The following is a 23,954-nucleotide window of genomic DNA, read 5'->3' as shown; positions in this document are numbered from 1 at the left end:
GTGTCCTCTGCAATTTTCACTCTATTGCAGTCATATGTGGGTAGATATGTACCTAAAGGGGCCGAGGACGGACCCCTGGGGGAGCAGGTGTTGAGGGTGATGAAAGAAGATGAGAAGCTGTGGATTTTAACAGTCTGTGGTTGGTTTGTCAAGACGTCCAGGACCCAGTTGCAAAGGGAAGGTGTTGGTCCAAGCAGCAACAGCTTATTGATTAGTATCTGTGGAATGATTGTATTGAAGCAGTATTCCATAAGAACATCTGTTTTCCAGGTGGTTTTCAAAGTGTCTGTGGGTCATGACCAGTCACTCAAAATATCATTACTACCGGAGCGATAGCCAATTAATCATTCATGCTTTTTGTTGTTGCACTCTTGAGCACAGTGAAGATGATGATGATGGTCACCTTTTTCAGAAACACTAACATCACAGCCTGAAAGCTTGAGGTGTTGAAAGTGTGTCCAAACTCCTTGAACATAGTCCCTGTGGACCTCTGCAGGGATGTTGTCTGGGCTTGCTGCTTTCCGAGGGTTGATGTAATGCAGTGTTTTCTTCACGTCCTCAGTAAACACATGGAGAGGCAGCTCACCAGAGGAGACGCTGAGCCTGGAGCAGGTGGTGGACTTGGAAGGATTCAAAGAGTGGAGAATGTGTGAAGGACTTTTTGGTTCCGGGGCATTCGGCATCTCTTTTACTGTAGTCGGTGATGGTTTTAAGACTCTTCCACATGCTCCGGGGGTCATTCCTGGAAAATGGCCCAGTATTTTAAGAGCGTACAGTTGTTCTTCACTATAATGCGGTTCACCTTTCGCGGCCTCGCTGTTTTGCAGATTTTTTTGTGTGTAATTTTGCATGCTTTTTTTTTTTTTTTTACAGTGTATGAACTCGCATTGTGTTCTGCGTCCTGATTGGCTAAGGGACTGTAGACCATTGTTAATCAATCTCTTCCGTGCCGTGTCTCCTGTACAGTACAGAATGTGTTCGGCTTGCCAAATTTACATAAATGTTCAATCGCTAGCAGTGTGACTCTGAAGTGCTGTATGTTTGCAAGTTTTCTCCCCGATAAAACCCACAATGTTGACGAAACGTTCTGCACCGACAAAGGAACCTGCGGTCGCACCCAAAAGGCAGAGGAAGACCATCACACAAAAAGTTGGACTTCTGGACATGCTGAAGGAAGGTAGAAGTTATGCGGCTGTATTCTATAATACTGTACTTATTTTTTAAAATCTACGAAGGTTTGAACTTTGAGAATGTTTACACAAGAGAGAAATGTGAGAAAATGTTGATGCCTGTCTGAGAAAAGTGTATAAAGTGTGTGGTGAGGGGTTTTACAGCCTTAAAACATATATAATAATTGTAAAAAATAAAGCTGACTACTTCGCGGATTTCACCTATTGCGGGTTATTTTTAGAACGTAACCTCCGCGATTAGCGAGGGACCACTGTACACTGCTTTTGCTCTTTTAACCCTATAACGCCAAACGTACCATATATGATACATGAGTTTTGAAGACCTTTATATGATCAGTGTGATTTTTTTTTTTTTCTTGAAAAATCTGATGTATACAATTAGATACATGCAATACACAGATATTCCACCAGGGGGGAGGCATTCGTTCCCCTCGCACGTATTGTAGCTTATTTTGACATCGATCCAGCTGATGTCATCATGTCTATGCATGTGCTGATGTCAGCATATCAGTTGCCTCTATATATGTGCCAAGTTTGAAGCAAATTGAAACAAAATTGATGTTTTTATAGACATGTGAAATTTCGCCCATTATAAGTAAAAGGGAGAAGGAAAAAGATTTTAAAAATTCATAAAAAATTTGAACTTCGACCTACTTTTCTCAAAATGTAATCACATCTACTCTGGGTCACTGGCAATCTATAAACCCAATTTGGTATGAATTTGACCAATTATTTTGCTGCTACAGACATGTGAAATATTGCCCATTATAAGTAAATTGGGAAAAAAAGATTTAAAAATTTTAAACTTTGACCTATTTTTATTTAATCCATAATCCTATAATGCCAAACGCATCATATTTGATACATGAGGTTTGAAGACCTCTACATGATCAGTGTGATTTTTTTTTTCCTTGAAAAACCTGACGTATACAATTAGATACATGCAATACACACATAATCCACCAGGGGGGAGGCATTTGTTCACCAGAGGCCTTTCCAGTGACACTACAAGATTGTCATTAATGAGGAAGGAGGCAGAACGTTGCCAGTTTTGAAAAAGAATTACCAATTTGTTAGACATGTTTTGTGTTTCTTCAAAAATAATATTTGAGCATTGAGACCCAATGTATCAAATATGACACACATTTGAAACTCATATGTTGAAATTGATTACACTGTCCAACAAAAAGTAACTTGTCGTCTGCTACTCAAGGAATATGATGTCTTCTTAACTGATTTTTGGTCACTAAAAACGAAACTGCAATCAGAATCTGGCCATCACGTCAGGTTTTTAAGTTATATGCATTTTTATAAAGTAGCCCATATGCGGTATTTGACGATTTATTGTTACGCTATAAAACAGACTTGAATGCTTCATGACTATTTATTTGCATCTTATTTGGCTAACAATGATTGATTGAACATGTGCAATATTGAGTAAATCAAGAACGTGTATCAGAACATGCAATGCAAACTAGAAAAATCTTATTATAAAATAGAACTTAAACACTCAATATCTTAATTATGGCCAATGTCAGTTGTTTTTAAAAGTGTTTGATGCATTTACTCTTACGCTTGTGGGAGGTGTGGGTTTCTCGCTGAAGAAACCAGCAATAATCCCCCATCATATTTGAGTTGAACTGTCCTTGATACCTGTTTTCCATAACTGAAATATCTTGGTGAAACCGTTCTCCATGCTCATCACTTACATCACCCATATTGGGTGGAAAAAAATCAAGATGAGAATGCAAGAAGTGCATTTTAAGTGACATTCTACAACCCATTTGCTGATAGGCTTGAAGCTTGTTGTCAGCTATTTCAGCATACTGTTCACTTCTTTGGTTCCCAAGAAAGTTCTGCACAACCAGCACAAATGCTTCCCATGCTGCAAGTTCCAAAGGACTGAGCCTAGTTTTAAACTCATTGTCTTTCACCATTTCACGTATTTGGGGCCCAATGAATATGCCTGCCTTCAGCTTAGCATCAGATTTCTCCTTGCCAAACTTCCTTTTGAGACACTGAAAACCTTCACCATTATGATCCATTGCTTTTACAAAATTTTTCATAAGACCTAATTTAATATGAAGTGGTGGCAGGAAGATTTTCTGTGGATCTACCAATGGCTTATGCTGGACATTGTACCTACCAATAGTGTGTTCTAGTCTTACAGGCCAGTCTTTCACAGAGTAATGATTTCTGTCATCACGACTGTCCCAAAGACACAAGAAGCACATATGTTTCGTGTAGCCTAACTGCAGACCTGTGAGAAGGGAAACCACTTTGAGATCACCACAGATATTCCACTTGTGAACCGAGTAATTAATCAGTTTCAGCAGAATTTCCATTGACTCGTATGTTTCTTTCATTCCTACAGCATGGGCTAAAGGAACGGATGGTTTAATATTACCATTGTGGAGCAGTACAGCTTTGAGGCTTACTTTGCTGGAGTCAATGAAGAGTCTCCACTCATCGGCCACATGTTCATATCCTAGCTCATGCATAAGACCATTGACATCCAGGCAGAAGCACACATTATTTTCTGTGTTATAGAACACAGCTAAGCTTGTATGGCGATCCCTGAAGTGGGAAATTTTGGTGCCCGTCTGCAGGAGGTTCCACTGTTGTAGTCGAGATCCCAAAATTTCAGACTTTTCTTTGGATAGTGCCAGGTCTCTCACTAGGTCATTGAGCTCTTCTTGACTGAGCAAGTGAGGCTTCTTTTCCTGAAATTCAGGTTCATTCATTTCATCAGCATCAGTTCCATTGCTCTCTTCATCATCAGTGTTACTCTCAATTGCAGCAGCTGCTGGAGGTACTGGCACAGGATTCTCTAAGTCATGAGGAACTGGCTTAAGAGCAGACATACAATCTGGATACACAATGCTTGACTTGTTTTTTTTAGAGAATCCAGCAATATTTGTCCTACAGAAGTAGCAGTCAGAAGCATGGCTTGTTGGCTCTCGCCATACCATTGGCACAGCAAATGGCATACCTTTCCTTTTGCCATTTAACCACTGTGTAAGGCCTGAATTACACACAGTACAACAAATATGGGGTGCCCAGCCTTTATCTTGGTCTCCAACTTTACATCCAAAGTAATACTTGTAGGCAGTTTTCACTCTGTCAGCAAGGTTTTTACGCTGGCCACGTGGAGTGTATTTGCCACAAATATAGCAAAAGTTATCAGGGTGATTTACACAGCAACGCCTCTCCATTTTGCTCTTATTAGTGAAAAAGATTATGTGATTGTAAAACTATATGTTGTAAAATGAAGAGCTATTCTATGCATGAAAGACACCTTAACTTTCAAGAGCTTGCTGAGCCAAAATACTTTTATTCTCTTGCATTTACACGGCCATCATTATTATGCGGTTATTCATTAAAAATAAAGCCTATCTATAACAAGAAATCCTGATGTGCTGGCAAAATTTCGACTTCAGATTAGAACTCAGTGGACATGATATAGCCTATAACACATGTTTTCACCCCAGTAGCAAAATCTCTGTTGACCAGTGTTATTGATAAAACAAAAAAAAAAATTGTTTTGGTTGTTCAGAAGGACCAACAAAGGTACTGCCAGTGCTTCAGCATCAGATATTCCACTTCTTCAGAAGCATGGCTGCTTACCACAGAACAGTTTGTCCACCAGTGTTTGTTGGTGTAGGCAGTGAGTCGCTTTGGAAGAAGAGCACTGCATCTGGCATGTTCTTAAGCCATATATCAGCAGAGGTGCACAGCAGCCCCTCATCTCCTTGTAGCTGGTCATTCAGAGGCTCATTAAGTACATTTTTCTTATTCAGCAAGTGGCCAGAGAGAGTGTTGGTACATCAGGTTTGTCATTAGCTTTTAGCCTGCCTTGTTTTCTAGCTCGTTTGCCCCTCTTCTGCCTTAATGCCACTTCTTATGTCCTCAGGAGCCTCAGTCATCCCAATATTGTCTGGAGCTCCAGTTTAACCTCTACACTGGGGTTCACGAGCCAAAATGGTACAGATGCACAATACATAACCATGTCAACCATGTTATGTAGTATGTACATGAGGAATCTTAACCCTTTCATGCATCGTGGTCACTACAGTGGACAGCTGTTCTTTTGTATATTCCTGGGTTTTGTGGTTTTAGTTCCCTATCAGCCAACACAGTACCATCCCATACACTGCAATTCATACCATTACTGTAACTTTGCTGTTCTTGGTAAACCTGATCTGCACTAACATGTTTGCTAATTGTTTTTAGACTGCAATTAACAGTTTTCTTAAACTTTTTTTTTTTTTTGCATATTATCTCCATGAAGTGGGTAACAATTAGCATTAGAGTATGTCAAAAAGTGAAAAAAACATCAGATTAGCTGCATTAAAATTGTTTTTATTTCATAGTTTTCACGATTTAAATACATGTTTCTTTGCTTCAAAAATTAACCACATGGTGTCCAGGTGAGTGGATATTTTTGTAACTCCACAAAAATTAGGTTCATTAAAAGATGTTAAATCACATTTTTTTTATGCCTTAAGAGGAATAAAAATACTCAGGAAAAAAATCTTGACTAAGGTTCTTATAATTCATGCATGAAAGGGTTAAAGGTTGTTTAATCCTCCTGTGTTTTTGGTGTCTGATTTTAAAACACATGGCTTGATGTTTCTTTGTGAAGAGAATATTTTTGTGGACTAGAAATTATGTATGGGTAAATTTGACCCTTTTACATTTCTGACAATTTCTGGCAGTTCTAGACATAACACTGGATAACACCAACTAAAACAGAAAAGGAATATGTAGTTGATCCCTGTGCAGCTTACAGATGTAGATATGAGTCATTCTAATATAATGAAAACATTTCCTGTCTATTGACTTTTTTCTTTTTTTTATTGTGGCTACTCATGTCATGTACTCCATCTGACAGATAGAGGACAAATATGTGATTGACAGCTGTAATTACCAATCGCTGATGAGGTTTTGTCAGATGCGGCTTGGTATGATGGAAAATGGCTTCACTTTTGAGACCAAATCTACGGCCGTTTCTCAATATCAAGAAGAGAGTACGGTCTTGTGAACTTGGCGAGTACAGTCTTGGTAAGAACGGTCTCAGAGAACGGACTTCCTAAGAATGGAAGTCTATCTGTAATTGAACGGTTGCGTACTTATGAACTTTCCTCCCTTTCTCTGCCATATTTCTGTCGTCGGCTCCCCATCGTATTTTCCTCAAATCACCACAATGTCACTCAATTTGATTTCAATACATTTGTACTAGTATTTACATGCCATTTATACATTTTGCATATTTTTCAAAACTGTTATATATTTCATCGGTTGAGCCGGCTTGTCTGGGTCCTGGTCGAGCCAACATGAAGTGCATCTTGCGAATTATTCCCCAGCCAAGTCTACGTACATGAGTCACCAACCAGTGCATCCTTGGTTTAAGCTAGCTGACAAGAACAACATCTGGGAATTCCATGCATTCTTGGTTTATGCGAACTTGCAATCAGAACAGCACTTGGGCCGCAACTGATGACGTTTCACGAGAGCGTGAGAATGGAAGAACAGACAAGAATGCGTATTGAGAAACAGCCTATATTTGTTCATCTGTATTTGTGCTTTTTTTCACTGATTTCAGCTCCTGCAATGTTTTTTTTTTTCTTTTCTTTCAGGCATAGTAATTATTTTGTGGTAGTCAGTTGAGTCACATTCTTTCTTAGCCAGTGACTTTTCCGAATTATGCTTTATTTATTTTCTTTGCAAAATGGTTTTACCTACTAACACTAAGTAGTTTTGGTGGATCTGTATTTCACCTTCTTACAAGTCAATGGAAGTATGCGAATCTATATTTTCCACAAATAGGGATGGGAATCAAGAACCGGTTCTTTTTGAGAACTGGATCCCAGTAGCTCGATTCCCTGGAATCGTTTGCTTGCCAGCTTAACGATTCTGTTTATCGATTCCGCCTTCATTGTGCATGCACGATGACATCACGCGTACGCTGCGTTGTTTTGGTCAGAACGTAGCCAACATGGGAAAATCTTCCGATTAGAATTTGAAAATTAAATTAAATCTTTAGAATTAATTAATTTATATATATATATATATATATATATATATATATATATATATATATAAAAAGCACTAACACATTGGCTATTTATAAACAATTTTTCAATACTGACTGAACTCTGTTGCATTTATTTATTTATATTTTTCAGATTTATTTTTCATTTACTATTTACTTTTTTTATTATTATTATTTGTATTTTATGCTTTGTATTTTTAAATTTATGCATTATTTTCTTAAACTTATATGTTCAAATGCTTTTTCTCTATTGAGATCTTGATGTTTGCTGTATACTAAAATGTTGTGCTGTATACTAAAATGTTGTTAATAAAGTTGTTAAAAAAAAAAAAAAAATGTAGCCAACATGGTGTTGAAGCAGAAACGGTCCAAACAGACGACACCAGGTCCACTGGGACACTGTCAAAGCTTCCATGTCTTCAAAAGGGTGGAATCCCTCCAATCTGCTCAAACATTTGTCCACAGCATGTGATTCATTTACAGAAATGTCACATATTTGATATGCTACTTAGCAACGCTTTTGAATGTAGCGGCAGAGTGAACGCTGGACTCCGTTCCGTTTCCGGTGCAGGCAACAAACGTCGTACCCCCTCAAACACAAGTTTCCAAAGGTAGGGGAAAGGAAATCAGGTGCACAACAACGGGAGACGGGCCGAGTCGAACCAGTTCCACGTATTAGAAATGCGGCAATAGAGGAATTAGTAATACACATTTAGTTTCACGTTAACTGTACTGGGCCTGGCATCATCTGTTATTATTATTTGTACATATTGTATATGTTATATTGTCTGTGCAGAGATGGAAATATTAAAGACAGTTAATGCAAACACACCTGTTTGTACTCTTTTATTCCCTCACCCAATGAGAATTGATGAGAGAATTGCTAAGGAATCGGATCGATAAGCAAAATCGATAATGGAATCGGAGTCGTTAAATTCTTATCAATTCCCATCCCTATTCACGAGAACACGAGAATGGAAGAACGGACAAGAACGTGTATTGAGAAACGACCAATATTTGTTCATCTGTATTTGTGCTTTTGTTGTTATTTCAGCTCCTGCTATGTTTTTCTTTTCTTTCAGACGTAGTTATTTTGTGGCAGTCAACTGAGTCACATTGTTTCTTAGCCTGTGACTTTTCAGAATTCTGCCTTTTTATTTTCTTTGCAAAATGGTTTTACGTACTGATACTAAGTACTTTTGGTTGATCTGCATTTTACCCTCTCACAACATGAAGTCAGTGGAAGTTTGCAAATCTATATTTTCCACAAATCTTCTCCTACATCATCAAGACATTGCTCCTCAGTCTCTATAGTGATTAAAGACATCATGAGATACCTTTTAGGATAACTTTTGTGCAACTTCATTATTTAGTACTTTAAAATAAAATTACATTGAAGCAGCTCCCTATTATATCATAAACATAGCTCTTATACTGACGAATGCCCAAAATATCCCCCTGTTATTGGAGAAATAATCACCGCCACTGTGTTCAGCCCATACTTAATAATACTCGCAGCCGCCTTCTGCCATACAAAGGGGGCTGTGGGAGAAGCAGTCGAGGTAATTACAAAGACGGGCTTATAGAGGATGTGATTAAAATAGCAGCAACTATCACTTGCTGGTGTGTGTATGAATAGTGGCACAAAGAGGAAGTGTAACGGCAAAAAAAAAGAGCAACCTAACAAGCTGTTAAGTAGAGCAACCATATTAATTTCAGAAATCTGTGTTTACTTGTGCTCCCAGCTGCTGCGGAGTCATTAACCAGTCAAAAGTGATGGGATTTTAATTATGTCTGCGGTGAATCTTCAGGTTTTTTTTCCTAACGGGTAAATCATTAAACACGCGTCTGGTTTTGTTCATGAAACAAAGGGTCATGAGGCTGGGTGGAAATCCTCCTCTGTTCTCCCACTTTAATAAAATCTACCGCTCCCTTGATAAATATACCTGGTTTCTATTTACCAGGTTCAATGAAGAAGATCCCATTTTAAAGAAGTTTTTTTTTTTTTTTGAACATGCATAACCAGCTCCTATTACTGTTTATTCCTTGAATAGTGTTATAATTGAACAGAATTGCACTAATGGTGTGTTTATCTTCTGGTAGAAATTAAGTGCTTTGACTAATGGGGTCATTAACGGGAAGCTTCATAAGGATTTGGGCCAAGACGTGCAAGGGTAATGGAGGAGTAATGTCATTTTTGTTCTGGACGACTCTGCAAGATGATCGTTTTTCCACCTGCTTTTTAACCCTATAATGCCAAACGTATCATATTCGATACATGAGTTTTGAAACCCTCTACATCAGTGTTTTTCAACCTTGGGGTCAGGACCCAAGTAAGGTCACCTGGAATTCATATAGGGTCATCTGAAATTTCTAATAATTGATAAAAAATTTAAAAAATTAAAACTTACTGATAAAAATGTACACTATATAGCCTAAAATTAATGTTTATTTGCAACATATTATAGCATACTATTACATGATCAAAATCAAATTAATTTTAGCTCCAAAAAAAGTCTCTGTTTTGAATGTCTGGGGTCACCAGAACCTTAGGGTCAGGACCGCATGTAGGGTCACCTGGAATTCAAATGGGGTCGTCTGAAATTTCTAATAATTTCTAAAAAAAACTAAAAGTTACTAATAAAAATTTACATCGTATAGCCTAAAATTAACGTTTATTTGCAACATATTATAGCAAACTATTACATGATCAAAAACAAATTAATTTTAGCAAAAAAAACCAAAAGTCTCCATTTTGAATGTCTGGTGTCGCCAGAAATTTGTGATGTTAAAATGGGGTCACGAGCCAAAAAAGGTTGCGAACCACTGGTTTAACCCCTTCATTCAAATGTGTACACTGGTTTCAGATGTTTGTGGCACAAGATTTGATCCGTTTGAGAAAGAACAGACTGTACCAACCAACTTAAAAAGGGGACTGGGAGCAGGTAATGCAGTTTTTTTCAATCTTAGGGTCGGGACCCCAGTAGGGTCACCTGTAATTCAAATGGGGTGGTCTGAAATTTCTAATAATTGATAAAAAAAAAAATTTAAATTAAACTTACTAATAAAAATGTACATTATATAGCCTAAAATTACCAACTATTTGCAACATATTATAGCAAACTATTACATGATCAAAAACAAATTAATTTTAGCAAAAAAAAAAAAAAAGTCTCTGTTTTGAATGTCTGGGGTCACCAGAATCTTAGGGTTGGGACCGCATGTAGGGTCGCCTGGAATTCAAATGGGGTCGTCTGAAATGTCTAGTAATTGATATAAAATGTAAAAAAATGAAAACTTTCTAATAAAAATGTACATTATACAGCCTAAATGTTGTCTAAAATTAATGTTTATTTGCAACATAGTATAGCAAACTATTACATGATCAAAAACAAATTAATTTTAGCAAAAAAAGAAAAAAAGTCTTGGTTTTGAATGTCTGGGGTCACCAGAAGATTGTGATGCTAAAATGGGGTCACAAGCCAAAAAAGGCTGGGAACCACTGCTCTACATGATCAGTGTGATTTTTTAAATTTTTTTTTTCTGGATAAGAATGGTGAATTGTTATGAGACTAAGCACACGAACCATGGAAAATCCTAATAAAAAGAGAACTTAAAAAAAAAAAAAATAGCGGAGTAGTGAAAGAAATCCATGTGAAAAGCAAAGAAGAGTTCTCAGTTGTAACGGGAAAAAAAAGACAAAAGTGATGGAAACTTAACATGATGAACATGACAGATGACAAAAAAGACATAACAAGACAAATGCATCGTAAAAATTAAAAAATACCAAAACTGTCTGCACTAACAGACATTTTTCATAATAAAAAAACAGATGAAGAACTTAAACTGTTTCCACGCTGCACATATTTTCCAAAATATCTGTCTTTTTCCTTGTTGTTTGGACAAAGTGGTCCAAATGCTCAATAACAGACATGAGTAAAATGGTGTGATGACATCATTTTCCAGTGTCTGGTTTGTGTATCTGTGTGTTCAGGTAAAACAGAGTTTAGGAAATTAACACTTTGGAAAGAGTTTTGAAACATCTGATTTAACAAGTGAAAATGCTGATTTCATGAGCAGACATAAAGAAAAGATGAGGTTTGCAAAATATCGCAGAAGTGTTAAATGACAGGGTACAATAAGATGGAGAGAAAGCGATTTAACATTGGAATACTCTGTCAAAATGGAGATTTATGACAATTCATGGCATAGTTTTTCAAGTTTAGAGCCGTTTTTATTGGGGAAGTGCCCATGTAAAAGAAGGGAGGGGCACATCTGACGTCATCAGTTTCAATCAATCAATTCAATCAGTTTCTTGATTCATTTTTATTTATTTATTTATTTATTTCATTTCTTCATGAGAAATCAAACTCCCTCTGGATACTCCTTGTCTACATACACTGCAAAAATCTAAATCTTACCAAGTGTATTTTTCTCATTTCTAGTTAAAATATCTCATCACACTTAAAATAAGACAGAATCACCTAAAGAGTAACTTTTCAGTGAGATATAAGAACTGATGTTTAGACAATAGATCTTGGAAATCTTATTTCAAGAAATCTTACCAAGATAATTTTTACTTGTTCCATTGGCACATTTTTTTGCTTGAATTAAATGTAAACCCCCCCTTTGTTTTCTTATACTGGGCGCAATTTCTATAGCAGCAAAACAATTGGTTAAATTCATACCAAATTTGTTTATAGATTGCCTGTGACCCAGAATAGATGTCATTACATTTTGGGAAAAGTTCGAATTTTTTATTAATTTTTTAAAATCTTTTTTTCCCCCTCCCATTTATTTACAATGGGTGGAATTTCACATGTCTATAAAAACAGCAATTTTGTTTGAATTTACTTCAAACTTGGCACACATATAGAGGCAATTGATATGTTGACGTCGGCACACGGATAGACATGATAACATCAGCTGGATCGATGTGAAAATAAGCTACAATATGGGCGAGGGGCGGGGTTTGTTGTGCCTGGAACCACTTTTGTCATTATTACCTCCGCCAAGTGTAACGGCGGAGGTAATAATGATTTTGTGTTTGAGTTTTCATCGGGGTTTTTTGTTCTGTTTGTTTGCTTGTTTGTCTGATAGCAAGATAACTCAAAAATGGATGGATTTTCATGAAATTTTCAGGAAATGTTGATACTGGCACAAGGAAGAAATGATTAAATTTTGGTGGTGATCGGGGGGGGTCTGACCTGCCTTGGCGGAGGTCTGCGCTCTCAAAGTGTTACCTCCACCAAGAGGTATTGTGATCACTTTGCTTTGGTTGTTTGTTTGTTAGCAAAATAACTCAAAAAGTTATTTTCACGAAATTTTCAGGAAATGTTTATACTGGCACAAGGAAGAAACAAGAAAAGCACTCAGAGAGCGTAGACCTCCCCCAAGACAGACCCCTCCCCCCCCGATCACCACCAAAATTTAATCATTTCTTCCTTGTGCCAGTATCAACATTTCTTGAAAATTTCATGAAAATCTGTTCATAACTTTTTGAGTTATTCTGCTAACAAACAAACAAACACGCACGCACATAAAGCAAAGTGATCACAATACCTCTTGGCGGAGGTAATGATTACATTTTGGTGGTGATCGTGGGGGGGCTGACCTGCCTTAACGGAGTAATGGAGGTCTGCGCTCTCCGAGGGCTTTCCTTGTTTTACTTGATTTCACATTAAGCTGTATGTGGTGTCGGAACACCCTTGAGTATTAATATTTTCAGTGAAACATTAAATTTATAAATTTATCTTGAGGGGCCGTATTGGACCAGTTGGTGGTCCTTATGCTTGACAAGCCTTATCTATAATGAATATGGTATTTCGTGTAGATGTAAACCTAGACAGTACAAAGGACTCTATGGAATCTAAAGCTGTGTATATATATATATATAAAAAAAAAAAACAACCTAGTGATGTTCTTTATTCATCTCTCGGGGCATGTACTTTATTTGAAAAACCACAACAGGATATTCCCAGTTCAAGTTCCAGCGCTGAACTATTTAAAGCGCTGAAGCAGGAAAAGATACACTACCTGCAGAGTGAAAAGAAATGTCAGAGGTGAAAAAGCTTTAGTAGCTGAGTTTTTAAAAATAGTGCTTTTCTTTGTGAAGCCCCGTTGACAGCCCCGGACACCCTACGTGACACCCATTATCCTCCGAAGGCTTTGAGGAAGACTGGCTTTGAAAACCTTGACATTGCGTTCAGGGCTTCCTCTTCCGTCCCTGGCATTAATTGGAAAAAGTCTGGGTGTGGGTCATAACAGCAGTTGGAGACACCTGCAGTCTGTTGGGCACGCAGGAGCTACTACATTACAGAAGATTACCATTCACAGCACTTATTCCTTCTCAAGCACTCCGTCACAGTGCAAACAGTGACAAATACAGCTGTCCTCCGTCCCCGTGCACGCAGCCCACTGTTCATGACATCTATATGAATAAGTAATGTCACAACCCAGGAGATGCTTTATGCATTTTCATGGATCCGGCTTTAGTTCGTTGTTCCTTCGTACTTTGTTCGTGCAGAGGACACAGCTTGGCTCGCCGTTACACAACATGTTTTATTACTTTCTCTCCGGTCACCTTGCTGCGTAAAATAGCAGCTGAGCCACTGTGGTGTAGGCGGATACCTGTTGTTGTTGTTGTTGTTTTTCCGTACCAGCACCTTACCTGCCTCATCTCTTTGTAGCTGTGGTGTCGGAAGTCCAAGTCATCTGTTGTTATGACTTCATTTCGTCTGTGATAATAGTTGTTTGGATCTGTTGGGGAAGGGAAAATATACAGTTATTGATAGTGAGAGTTCAGAAGGGATATTTACAAGAACATAAAGATATATATCTGTCCGTTTCCATCCAGGTGTTAAAGCTAATCATTTGGTTATAGTTACTAATCATTACAAAGCTAACCCCTGTCCTCCCAGCCTTCTTCAATACATAGACAGATAGAACAAACCCTGCTGCACATACTGTAACTTATTCTGGCATCAGTCCAGCTGATGTCATCATGTCTATGCATGTGCGGATGTCAGCATATGAATTGCCTCTATATATTTGCCAAGTTTGAAGTAAATTGAAACAAGATTGATGTTTTTATAGACATTTGAAATTTCACCCATTATAAGTAAATGGGAGAATTTTTATTTTTAATTCATAAAAAATGTAAACTTTGACCTACTTCTCCCAAAATGTAATCAGATCTATTCTGGGTCACTGGCAATCTATAAACCCAATTTGGTATGAATTCGAACAACAGTTTTGCTGCTAGAGTGTAAACAAAGAAACATGCAAACCAAACCAAAAACAATACCCCTTGCCTCCCCTTCAGGGGGCGGGGTACAACTGCAACTACTACTACGACTAATAATAATAATAATAATAATAATAATAATAATAATAATAATAATAATAATTAAAAGAAATCAATCACATGAACAGTCATCTGACTGATCAAATATAGCAGTGTGTTGTAACCAGGCTGCTATCTGTTATCAACAGATGCTATCTGCTATCAACCCCCCCCCCCCCCCCCCCCCTCTGGTTTTTATATCCCTACTTCTGCTCAGTGAATTTCAACCTCAGGGGGGACAACCAACCAATGTAAATAACAGGCAGGTTGTGACTGTTTTCTTATATCCTACATTACTGCCACTAACGTTCACCTGAACCAAACTGTCAGCAGTCTCAGAATTCGTGAACATCGCCATGCACTGGGGCGCCATAAATAATAATAAGAGAAGCACTTGGAGAGCGCAGACCTCCACCAAGACAGATCCGCGCCCCCCGATCACCACCAAAATTTAATCATTTCTTCCTTGTGCCAGTATCAACATTTCCTGAAAATTTCATGAAAGTCCATCCAAAACTTTTTGAGTTATCCTGTTAACAAACAAACAAACATGCAGACGCACAAAGCAAAGCAATCACAATACCTCCTGGCAGAGGTCATAATAATAATACATCGGTTCTATATAGCACTTTTCTAAGTACTCAAAGATGGGGGGGTAAACGTGACAAATTCACGGGGCCCAGCATTTGTGTGTCCAGTGGATACAAGTTAGAAGTTGTGAATATTTCATGTAATATCCACTGTGTAATAGAGGAACAGAACCTGGGAGTTGGACGTTGAAAGTATGTAAAGTTTCACTTTCGTTTTACCCCCGCCCCCTGGCTCCAACGACACCCCCCCCCCCCTCTGTTTTTTTGACAAATCGCACCCTGGTTGTAACTAACCACAGGTCATATTTAGCTGCTGTATATATTAAATGAAGTGTGGATGTCCTGTGTGGCTGAATGCCCGTTGCCTCGTCTCCTAACCTTGTTTCCTCCACTTATATCTGAAGTGGAGGACTGAAGAACTAGAGGAGCTACACTTTTAGAACTGGAAAAGGGGCTTGGAGGTGGTCCCAGAGCACCTTCAATGGAAGCTCACTGCTCCTAATGTACTGATGCTAATGCTAATGCTATTGCTAGGTACTGTTTGTCTTACAATGGGTAAATTGCAGACTAAATTTTTCTATGGGAATAATAATGTGAGTTAACCTTAACCTTCAAATCAACTCTTCAGACATTTCCGTACAATATTTCTCCTTCTTTTAGTTCTTTTGCTGAAAATACTTCATTTTGAAGATGTGAAATCCCCAAATAATAAGAGAAAGTTGTGATTCTCAAAGTTACCAAGACTATGATTCAAGTTACACAACAAATATGAATAAACTCTTGAAGTTGCTGACCAGGAACTTCACACAACCCCCTGCTGGGTTTGTGTCCCATCCCTCTTGGTAGAAGTTATATTTGTCGACCTCTTATTCAGCTCAGCCCAAGTCTTTTCTGTTGGATTAAGGTCAGGGCTTTGTGATGGCCCCTCCATGTTTAAGCCATGTTGTTACTGTTTTGGAGCTATACTTAGCATCATTGTCCTCCTCAAAGACCCATTTGCATCCAAGATTTAGAGTTCTGCCTGATATCTGTACACAAATACTGCATAGATGTACTTATTTACAAGATAACACTTTCACCTTGGTGCTTCCCATCGCAGATAAGGCTCTTTTGGTCTTTTGATACTTGTTTAGTTTCTCTTATCAAGACGTGATAGAGGCTGATTATTGCTTTTTGAGCTATTCTTTCTCCTCAAAGTCAGCTGTTTTAGTAGCTTAGCACTAGATGTGTTCTGCTGAAATGGGCTCAGAGTGTCCTAGGTTTGTAAGGGACAGTTCTTGTGGAGACAATTGTCTAGTTTCTCTCAGGCAAAAGTCATTTTTGGAAGTAGAAGGGGTTTTTTTTGTTTGTTACCCCGCCCCTCGAAGGGGAGGCAAGGAACATCGTGAACATCGTGTTTTTAGTTTGGTTTGTTTGTTTGTTTGTTCCTAACACTTTGCAGCAAAACTATTGGTTGAATTCGTACCAAATTGGGTTTATAGATTGCCAATGACCCAGAATAGATCGGATTACATTTTGAGGAAAGTAGATCAAAGTTTCAATTTTTCTGAATTTACATCTTTTTTTCTTCCCTTTACTAATAATGGCTGAAATTTCAAATGTCTGCAGCAGCAAAACTATTGGTTGAATTCATACCAAATTGGGTTTATAGACTGACCTACTTTTCCCAAAATGTAATCACTTCTATTCTGGGTCACTGGCAAAGTTTAAATTTTCTATGAATTTTTTAAAACCTTTTTTGTTCTCCCATTTACTTATAATGGGCAAAATTTCAAATGTCTTTAAAAACATCAATTTTGTTTCAATTTACTCCAAACTTGGCACATATATGGAGGCAATTGATATGCTGACATCAGCAAATTTGATTTATAGATTGCCAGTGCCCCAGAATAGATGTGGTTATATTTTGGGAAATGTAGGTCAAAGTAAAAAAAATTTTAATGAATTTTTTACTTCTTTTTTCCCCATTTACTTACAATGGGCGAAATTTCATATGTCTGTAGCAGCAAAAATATTGGTTGAATTTAAACCAAATTAAGTTTATGGAACCACATCTATTCTGAGTCACTTGCAAAGTTTAGATTTTTTATACATTTTTAAAAACCTTTTTTCTTCTTCCATTTATGTATAATGGGCAAAATTTCAAATGTCTTTAAAAACATCAATTTTGTTTCAATTTACCTCAAACTTGGCACATATATAGAGGCAATTGATATGCAGACATCAGCAAATTTGATTTATAGATTGCCAGTGCCCCAGAATAGATGTGGTTATATTTTGGGAAATGTAGGTCAAAGTTAAATTTTTTTTTTATTTTTTAAATTCTTTTTCCCCCAATTTACTTATAATGGGCAAAAATTCAAATATTCAAATGTCTGTAGCAGCAAAACTATTGGTTGAATTTAAACCAAATTGGGTTTATGGACTGACCTACTTTTCCCAAAATGTAACCACATCTATTCTGGGTCACTGGCAAAGTTTAGATTTTTTATAAATTTTTTAAAACCTTTTTTCTTCTTCCATTTACTTATAATGGGCGAAATTTCAAATGTCTATAAAAACATCAATTCTGTTTCAATTTACCTCAAACTTGGCACAGATATAGAGGCAACTGATATGCTGACATCAGCACACTCATAGACATGATGACATCAGCTGGATCGATGCCAAAATAAGCTACAGTGCATGTGAGGGGCGGGGTTTGTTGTGCCTGGAACCACTTGTTTGTTTTTTCAGGAGGATGGGAGTGACAAGTTATCATCCAATTATTAAGCCAAACTATCATTTATATTAGTCATTAAAAATCTATTACTGATCAATCTCCAGATATAGGTCAATACAATAAACTAAAAATCTAACAGAAAATTTTCTCTGTTATAAATGACTGAGTGTTTTATTTCGGATGTATAAAAAAAAAAACAAAAAAAACAAAACAATACAACCACCAACAAAGCAAATACTCAAAGCAAATTATCGACAAAAAAACACCAAAACAACATAAGAAATTTAACACAATTTTAGTGTTATTTACATAAATGATAAGGAGTTGGAAAAAATAACCACTTATTAAATCTATTACTTTTTCCCTAACTCGTGAATTAAAATATTTCAACTTTCTGACATGACTCTAAGTTGCAAGTGTCATAACCTTACTGAAACAATGATCATCTCATCAGAGGAAGACAGAAAACGAAGAAATATCAAAGTAAAAATGAACAAATAACCTCAACAGTATTATTCTTATTCTTATTGTTACTTTTATTATTATTAAAAAACAAACCACAAAATCCTGGTCCCCGTATCTTGACAAAATCACATCTTTATACCTCTGTTTAAACTGAAATATAATAATAATAATAATAATAATAATAATAATAATAATAATAATAATAATAATAGTAGTAAACAAACCCTGAAATTAAAGGTGGAAATAATACCATACACTATGTATCACCACTAAAATATTCAAGCATCAGAGTTTGTTGGTTGAAAAATGAGAATCTTTTATTACATTTGATCTAATATATGTATAATATTTGATCAATATGAGGTGATAGTCATGATCGCAGTCTGAGCGCTGCCTTTTTTTCCCTGTCTCTTTAGTTCTAGTCAGGATATTGGCTGTTGCCGCTCCGCTGGCTTATCCACACATGTCAGCGTCAGAACAGACTAAACATCTTGCGTCCTATTAGTTTGATCTGTAAACAAACATACACGAATAAGCAAACAACAATCTGTGGTTTTAAGGAGTTCGGCGCTGTCTGTTTTCTGGTTTTATGTCACATGCACAGACAAACTGAATGTTTGTGGTGGAAGCAGCGCTCATTTCCTGTACGTGTAAATTACTGTGTGGAAAAAGAATGTAATGCATGAATTACAGCAGCGTCAGGGGTAATTAACAGTGGTGAAACAAGTATACAGATATTTAACCGAAAATATTCATGTGAGAGACAGATGAATGCTAATTAGTATCTGCAGAATTTAGCTCTGATGGTGGTAAAAAGTCGACATTAGCGTTTTCAAGTGTAATTACTGATTTTGAGTGAAAATTCTAATGAAAACAAGGGGTGCCAATCACAACAAACCCCGCCCCTTGCATGTATTATAGCTTATTTTGGCATCGATCCAGCTGATGTCATCACATCTATCCATGTGATGATGTCAGCATATCAATTGCCTCTATATATGTGCCAAGTTTGAAGCAAATTTAAACAAAATTGATGTTTTTATAGATGTGTGAAATCTTGCCCATTATAAGTAAATGGAAAAAAAAACAAAGATTTTAAAAATTCAAAAAAAAATTTTGAATTTTGACCTACTTTTCCCAAAATGTAATCATGTCAATTCTGGGTCACTGGGAATCTTTTAACCAAATATGGTATGAATGTAAAAAATTACTTTGCTGCTACAGACATGTAAAATTTTGCCCTTTCTAAGTAAATAGGATTTTTTTTTTTTTTTAATTTAAACTTTGACCTATTTTTATTTAACCCATAACGCTATAATGTCAAAGTATCATATTTATATTATTTTTTCATATTGTATTTATTGTACCCTGCCTGTAGCACTTTGAGATTTTTAGATAAAAAGTGAAGTGCATTACAAATAAAATTTTTATTATTATTATTGTTATTATTATTATTATTATTATTATTATTATATTTGATACATGAGTTTTGAAGCCCTCTACATGATCAGTGTGATATTTTTTTCTTGAAAAACCTGATGTGTACAATTAGATACATGCAGTACACAGACAATCCACCACGGGGGAGGAATTCATTCACCAGAGGCCTTTCCAGTGACACTACAAGACTGTCATTAATGAGGAAGGAGGCAGAACTTCGGCAATTTTGAAATGGAATTACCAATTTGTTAGACATGTTTGTATTATATAATGTTTTTGTTTGTTCAAAAATAATAATATTTGAGCATTGAGACCTGAAGGATCAAATATGATACAAAATTGAAACTCATACATGGAAATTGATATTTGAAAAAATATTTTTTGGGTTGTTCAGAAGAACCAATAAAGGCTCCATTTTCAAAGAAATGGAATTTGCTGTCAATGATTTCATGGTTCAGGCTTTACAGGGTTAAGGGATTTAACCCATAAAGACCCAGTGCTAATTTTGTGGCAGTTTCCAAACAATTTTTTCTCTATATGTAACCTTTCTTAAGTGATTTTTCACTGTTTATTATTATATTATCCTCTGTATTTTTTTTTTTTTTTTTTCCAGTGAAAATCAGGTATTTTTGCATATTTAATTGACTGAACGTGTACATGTTCATAAAAGCTCACAGTAAAGTTGAGGGTTATGTCAAAAACTGAGAAAACTGAAGAATACATGACTTTTTCAGTACAAAATATCATCAACCAAGTGTGTCCATCCATTGTCACTGATCTGACACCATGGGTTTTACTGGCAAATCTGCATTTTCATGTTCACTACGGAACTTTTGAACATCCAAATGGGTCATATCTGATGGCCATGAAAAGATGACAAACTACATTTTGCACTAATTATTTCAACATATTAATAGGTTTAGTGTTTCAGAAGTTACAAAGCATTTTAGATCAGTAGATGATTTTGGGATAGTTTTTGGTCTTTATGGGTTAAAAACACATACATTTTGCAAAAAAATAGGGATGTTAGGTCTATTAACCTGGATCAAAATCTATAAAATGGCAAACCTTGGTGTGTGTGTTTTGTTTTTTGTTTTTTTTTCCTCCTTCATATGTGAAATGCAGTTTGACATTCAGGTCAGATGTCAGAGTCATTTTCTAAGCTAACCTAAACCTAAATGCTCCATGACCACCATTAAGTATTGTCCGCTCCCTTATGTTTAATTTGATCATGATGGATGATGACACTGTTAGGAAATATACCATGGCTGACTAAAGCAGAGGAGTATGGCCATCAGTCTCATTCAGTCTGGTCAGAACATCAGCTGGATCCTTTTCCAGCGGCAGAACTAAGGCTGATTTACCAAGACTGGACCAAATCAGACACTAATATCTGTCCATTAGAAGGATTCTGCCAATTAATGTGACCCATGTGCATTATTGAGTAGGTTCAGATGTTTGCCTCAGATATTTATTAGAATTTGAAACAATGTAAACTTTGCTCTAATTTGATTAGTGGAATAAAATTTAACTGAATTAGTGACAATATTTTCTGACAATATTACAGTATTAAGCAGTGCATACTCCTTTAAGGTTTCAAAGCCTTCTGTCTAGGGATGTCTGATATTGGCTTTTTTGCCAAAAACCGATATGCTGATATTGTCCAACGCTTAATTTCTGATTCCGATATCTACTGATACCGCTGCCGATATATGTGGGATATTAAACTAATTTTAGGTAACATCACATATCTCCTGTCATGGAATTAACACATCATGCCTGATTTTATTGTGATGCCCCATTGGATGCATTCTCAAATGCAACAAGGCTTTCAACATGTAAACACTGTCTGTGCAAAGAATACATACTTCAACTTAAGTTGTGGAAAAAATGCCATATTTATTTATTTTCTCTCCCTCCCTCCATGAGTCTATTACAGTGTGGCAACTCTACTGTACAGTTTTGAAAACTGCACATTTCTTTCAGCTACAAACAATGCTTCATTTACGCGTTGGTAAATGCCGGTGAAATCAAGGCATTATTTTATCGGTTTTAATGATAGGGAAAAAAACAGATAATGATATTCACCGATATTACATTTTTATGCCAATATCGGGCCAATATTATTGGATATCCCTACTTCTGTCCTTTAATTCCATTGACATAAAAAAGGGCAAAATTAGATAATTTCCTACAATACTGACTTTTTTCATGGTGATGATAATAACTCGGTGGTGGTTCCACTGCTGGTTCTAAATATGAAACCAGAATTTCTCCACAACATTAGGATTTTGAGTTATGTGACTACTTTAACCCATAAAGACCCAAACCTCCACTGGCAACTGAAACCATCTACAGATCTAAACTGTTTAATATCTGCTGATCCACTAATTCTATCAATCCATGTAAATAACTGGTGTAAAATACAGTTTGTCGTCTCTTCATGGTCATCAGATATGACCCATTTAGACGTTCAGAGGCTCTGTAGTTACCGTGGAAACACTGCCATCTTCTATAACACTGATTCACCAGTAAAACCCGTGGAATTGGATAAATGACAGTGGATGGAGACACTGGGTTTATATATATTGAATAAAGTAGACAGAAATTAATTTTTAAAAAATGTACAGAATAATGAATAACATGAAACAAGAAGCAAAAAAGACTGAAATTAATTAAGAAAGAATAAAATAAGCAACAGAATGAACAAAATCAAACAAAAATAATAAATAAATTAACAAAAATGAAAAAGAAAATCTCCAAAATAATAAATAGCATGTATAAATTAAGGAACAAAATGAACAAAAACAGCCAAAGTAATGAATTAAATGAACAAAATGGATACAAAATTGAAATGATTCGCCAGTAAAACCCATGGAGTTGGATCAATGACAGTGGATGGACACACTTTATGTCCAGTTACCAATATCTTTGAAGATAAAGTGACTTTTTCAGTAGTTTTAACTGTTTTCATACGGTAACCTTTGAGTTTACCGTGATTTCATGGGCATCTAAACCCACGGAATTGATCACTGACTGTGGATGGATACACTTGGTTTATGTTCAGTTAAAGATAGATTTTCTGAAAAAGTTAGTTTTTCTTCAGTTTTCTCTGCTTTGATATAATAAACTTTGAGTTAACTCTGAGTTTTCATGAACATTTTAATCAAACATAGGAAATTTAATATAGGAAAATACATGATTTACACTGAAAAACTTCCCCATGGATAAATCACATAAGAAAAGTTAAATAGCAAGAAAAAATAATTTGGGAACTGCTACAAAAGTAGAACTGGGGCTTCGTGGATTAAACTCTAGAGCCAATACTTTTTTGTTGTGTATTTAAAATTTGAACATAATCTGTGCTAAATTGGTCAAATTTACTTAAAGATATGAGCATGAATTCAATGAATTAACACTGTCAGATGTCTGTGGAAAGCACAAGATCTATTCTACCTGCATGTTTTGAAATGTTTCCCATTGAGCAAACAGCTGAATGTTTATGAATATTTAAAAAAAAAAAAAATCATAAATCAGAACACTCACCACAGACACATCAGGGGTTAAAGGGTTAAACCAGGGGTGTTGAACTCATTTTAGTTCAGGGGCCACATTCAGCCCAATATGATCTCAAATGGGCTGGACCAGTAAAATAATAACTGTGAAAGAAGTAAAATTACATTATGAAAATGTTTACATCTACAGCATTTCCTTAAAAATCTGAATAACATGAACAACCTGAAATGTCTTAAGAAAAACAAGTGCAATTTTAAAAATATTCTGCCTCAGTTCATCAGTTTATCATTTACACATGAGCGATACAACTTACATTACAATTGCAAATACACAAAACATTTAGTAACAGTCAGAATATAGGTAAAATTGCATGTACTTACGACGTTTCAGGTTGTTCATATTTGTTCAGGTTATTCACATTTTTGTAAAAGGATAGTTTGTTAATATAAACATTTTCATGTAAGTTTACTTTTCTACACTAAAACAAAGATAAAATCTGCAGTTTTTAATTATTTATAGGTTATTATGATAATATTTTACTGCTCTGACCCAATTGAGATCCAATTGTTCTGTATGTGGAACCAGAATTAAAATGATTTTTACACCATTGATTGTTAATATGTTCAGTGTA

The 23,954-nt window shown here is 36.1% G+C and overlaps 1 protein-coding gene across 1 annotated transcript in view; it reads right to left on the bottom strand.

The window, feature by feature from the left end:
• The window catches only part of cpxm2 (carboxypeptidase X (M14 family), member 2), a 146,981-nt gene that overhangs the window by 34,061 nt on the left and 88,966 nt on the right, over positions 1-23,954 (bottom strand). Inside the window, exon 7 of the mRNA XM_030122576.1 lies at positions 13,916-14,004. Within this exon, the coding sequence (XP_029978436.1) occupies positions 13,916-14,004 (89 nt within the window). The remainder of the gene's footprint in view (positions 1-13,915; positions 14,005-23,954) is intronic.

This window comes from Sphaeramia orbicularis, chromosome 19, assembly GCF_902148855.1.
Source record: "Sphaeramia orbicularis chromosome 19, fSphaOr1.1, whole genome shotgun sequence".
Lineage (NCBI taxonomy): Eukaryota > Metazoa > Chordata > Actinopteri > Kurtiformes > Apogonidae > Sphaeramia > Sphaeramia orbicularis.
Note: the sequence above shows the minus strand (reverse complement) of the source record. Positions and strands in the feature narration are given on the sequence as shown.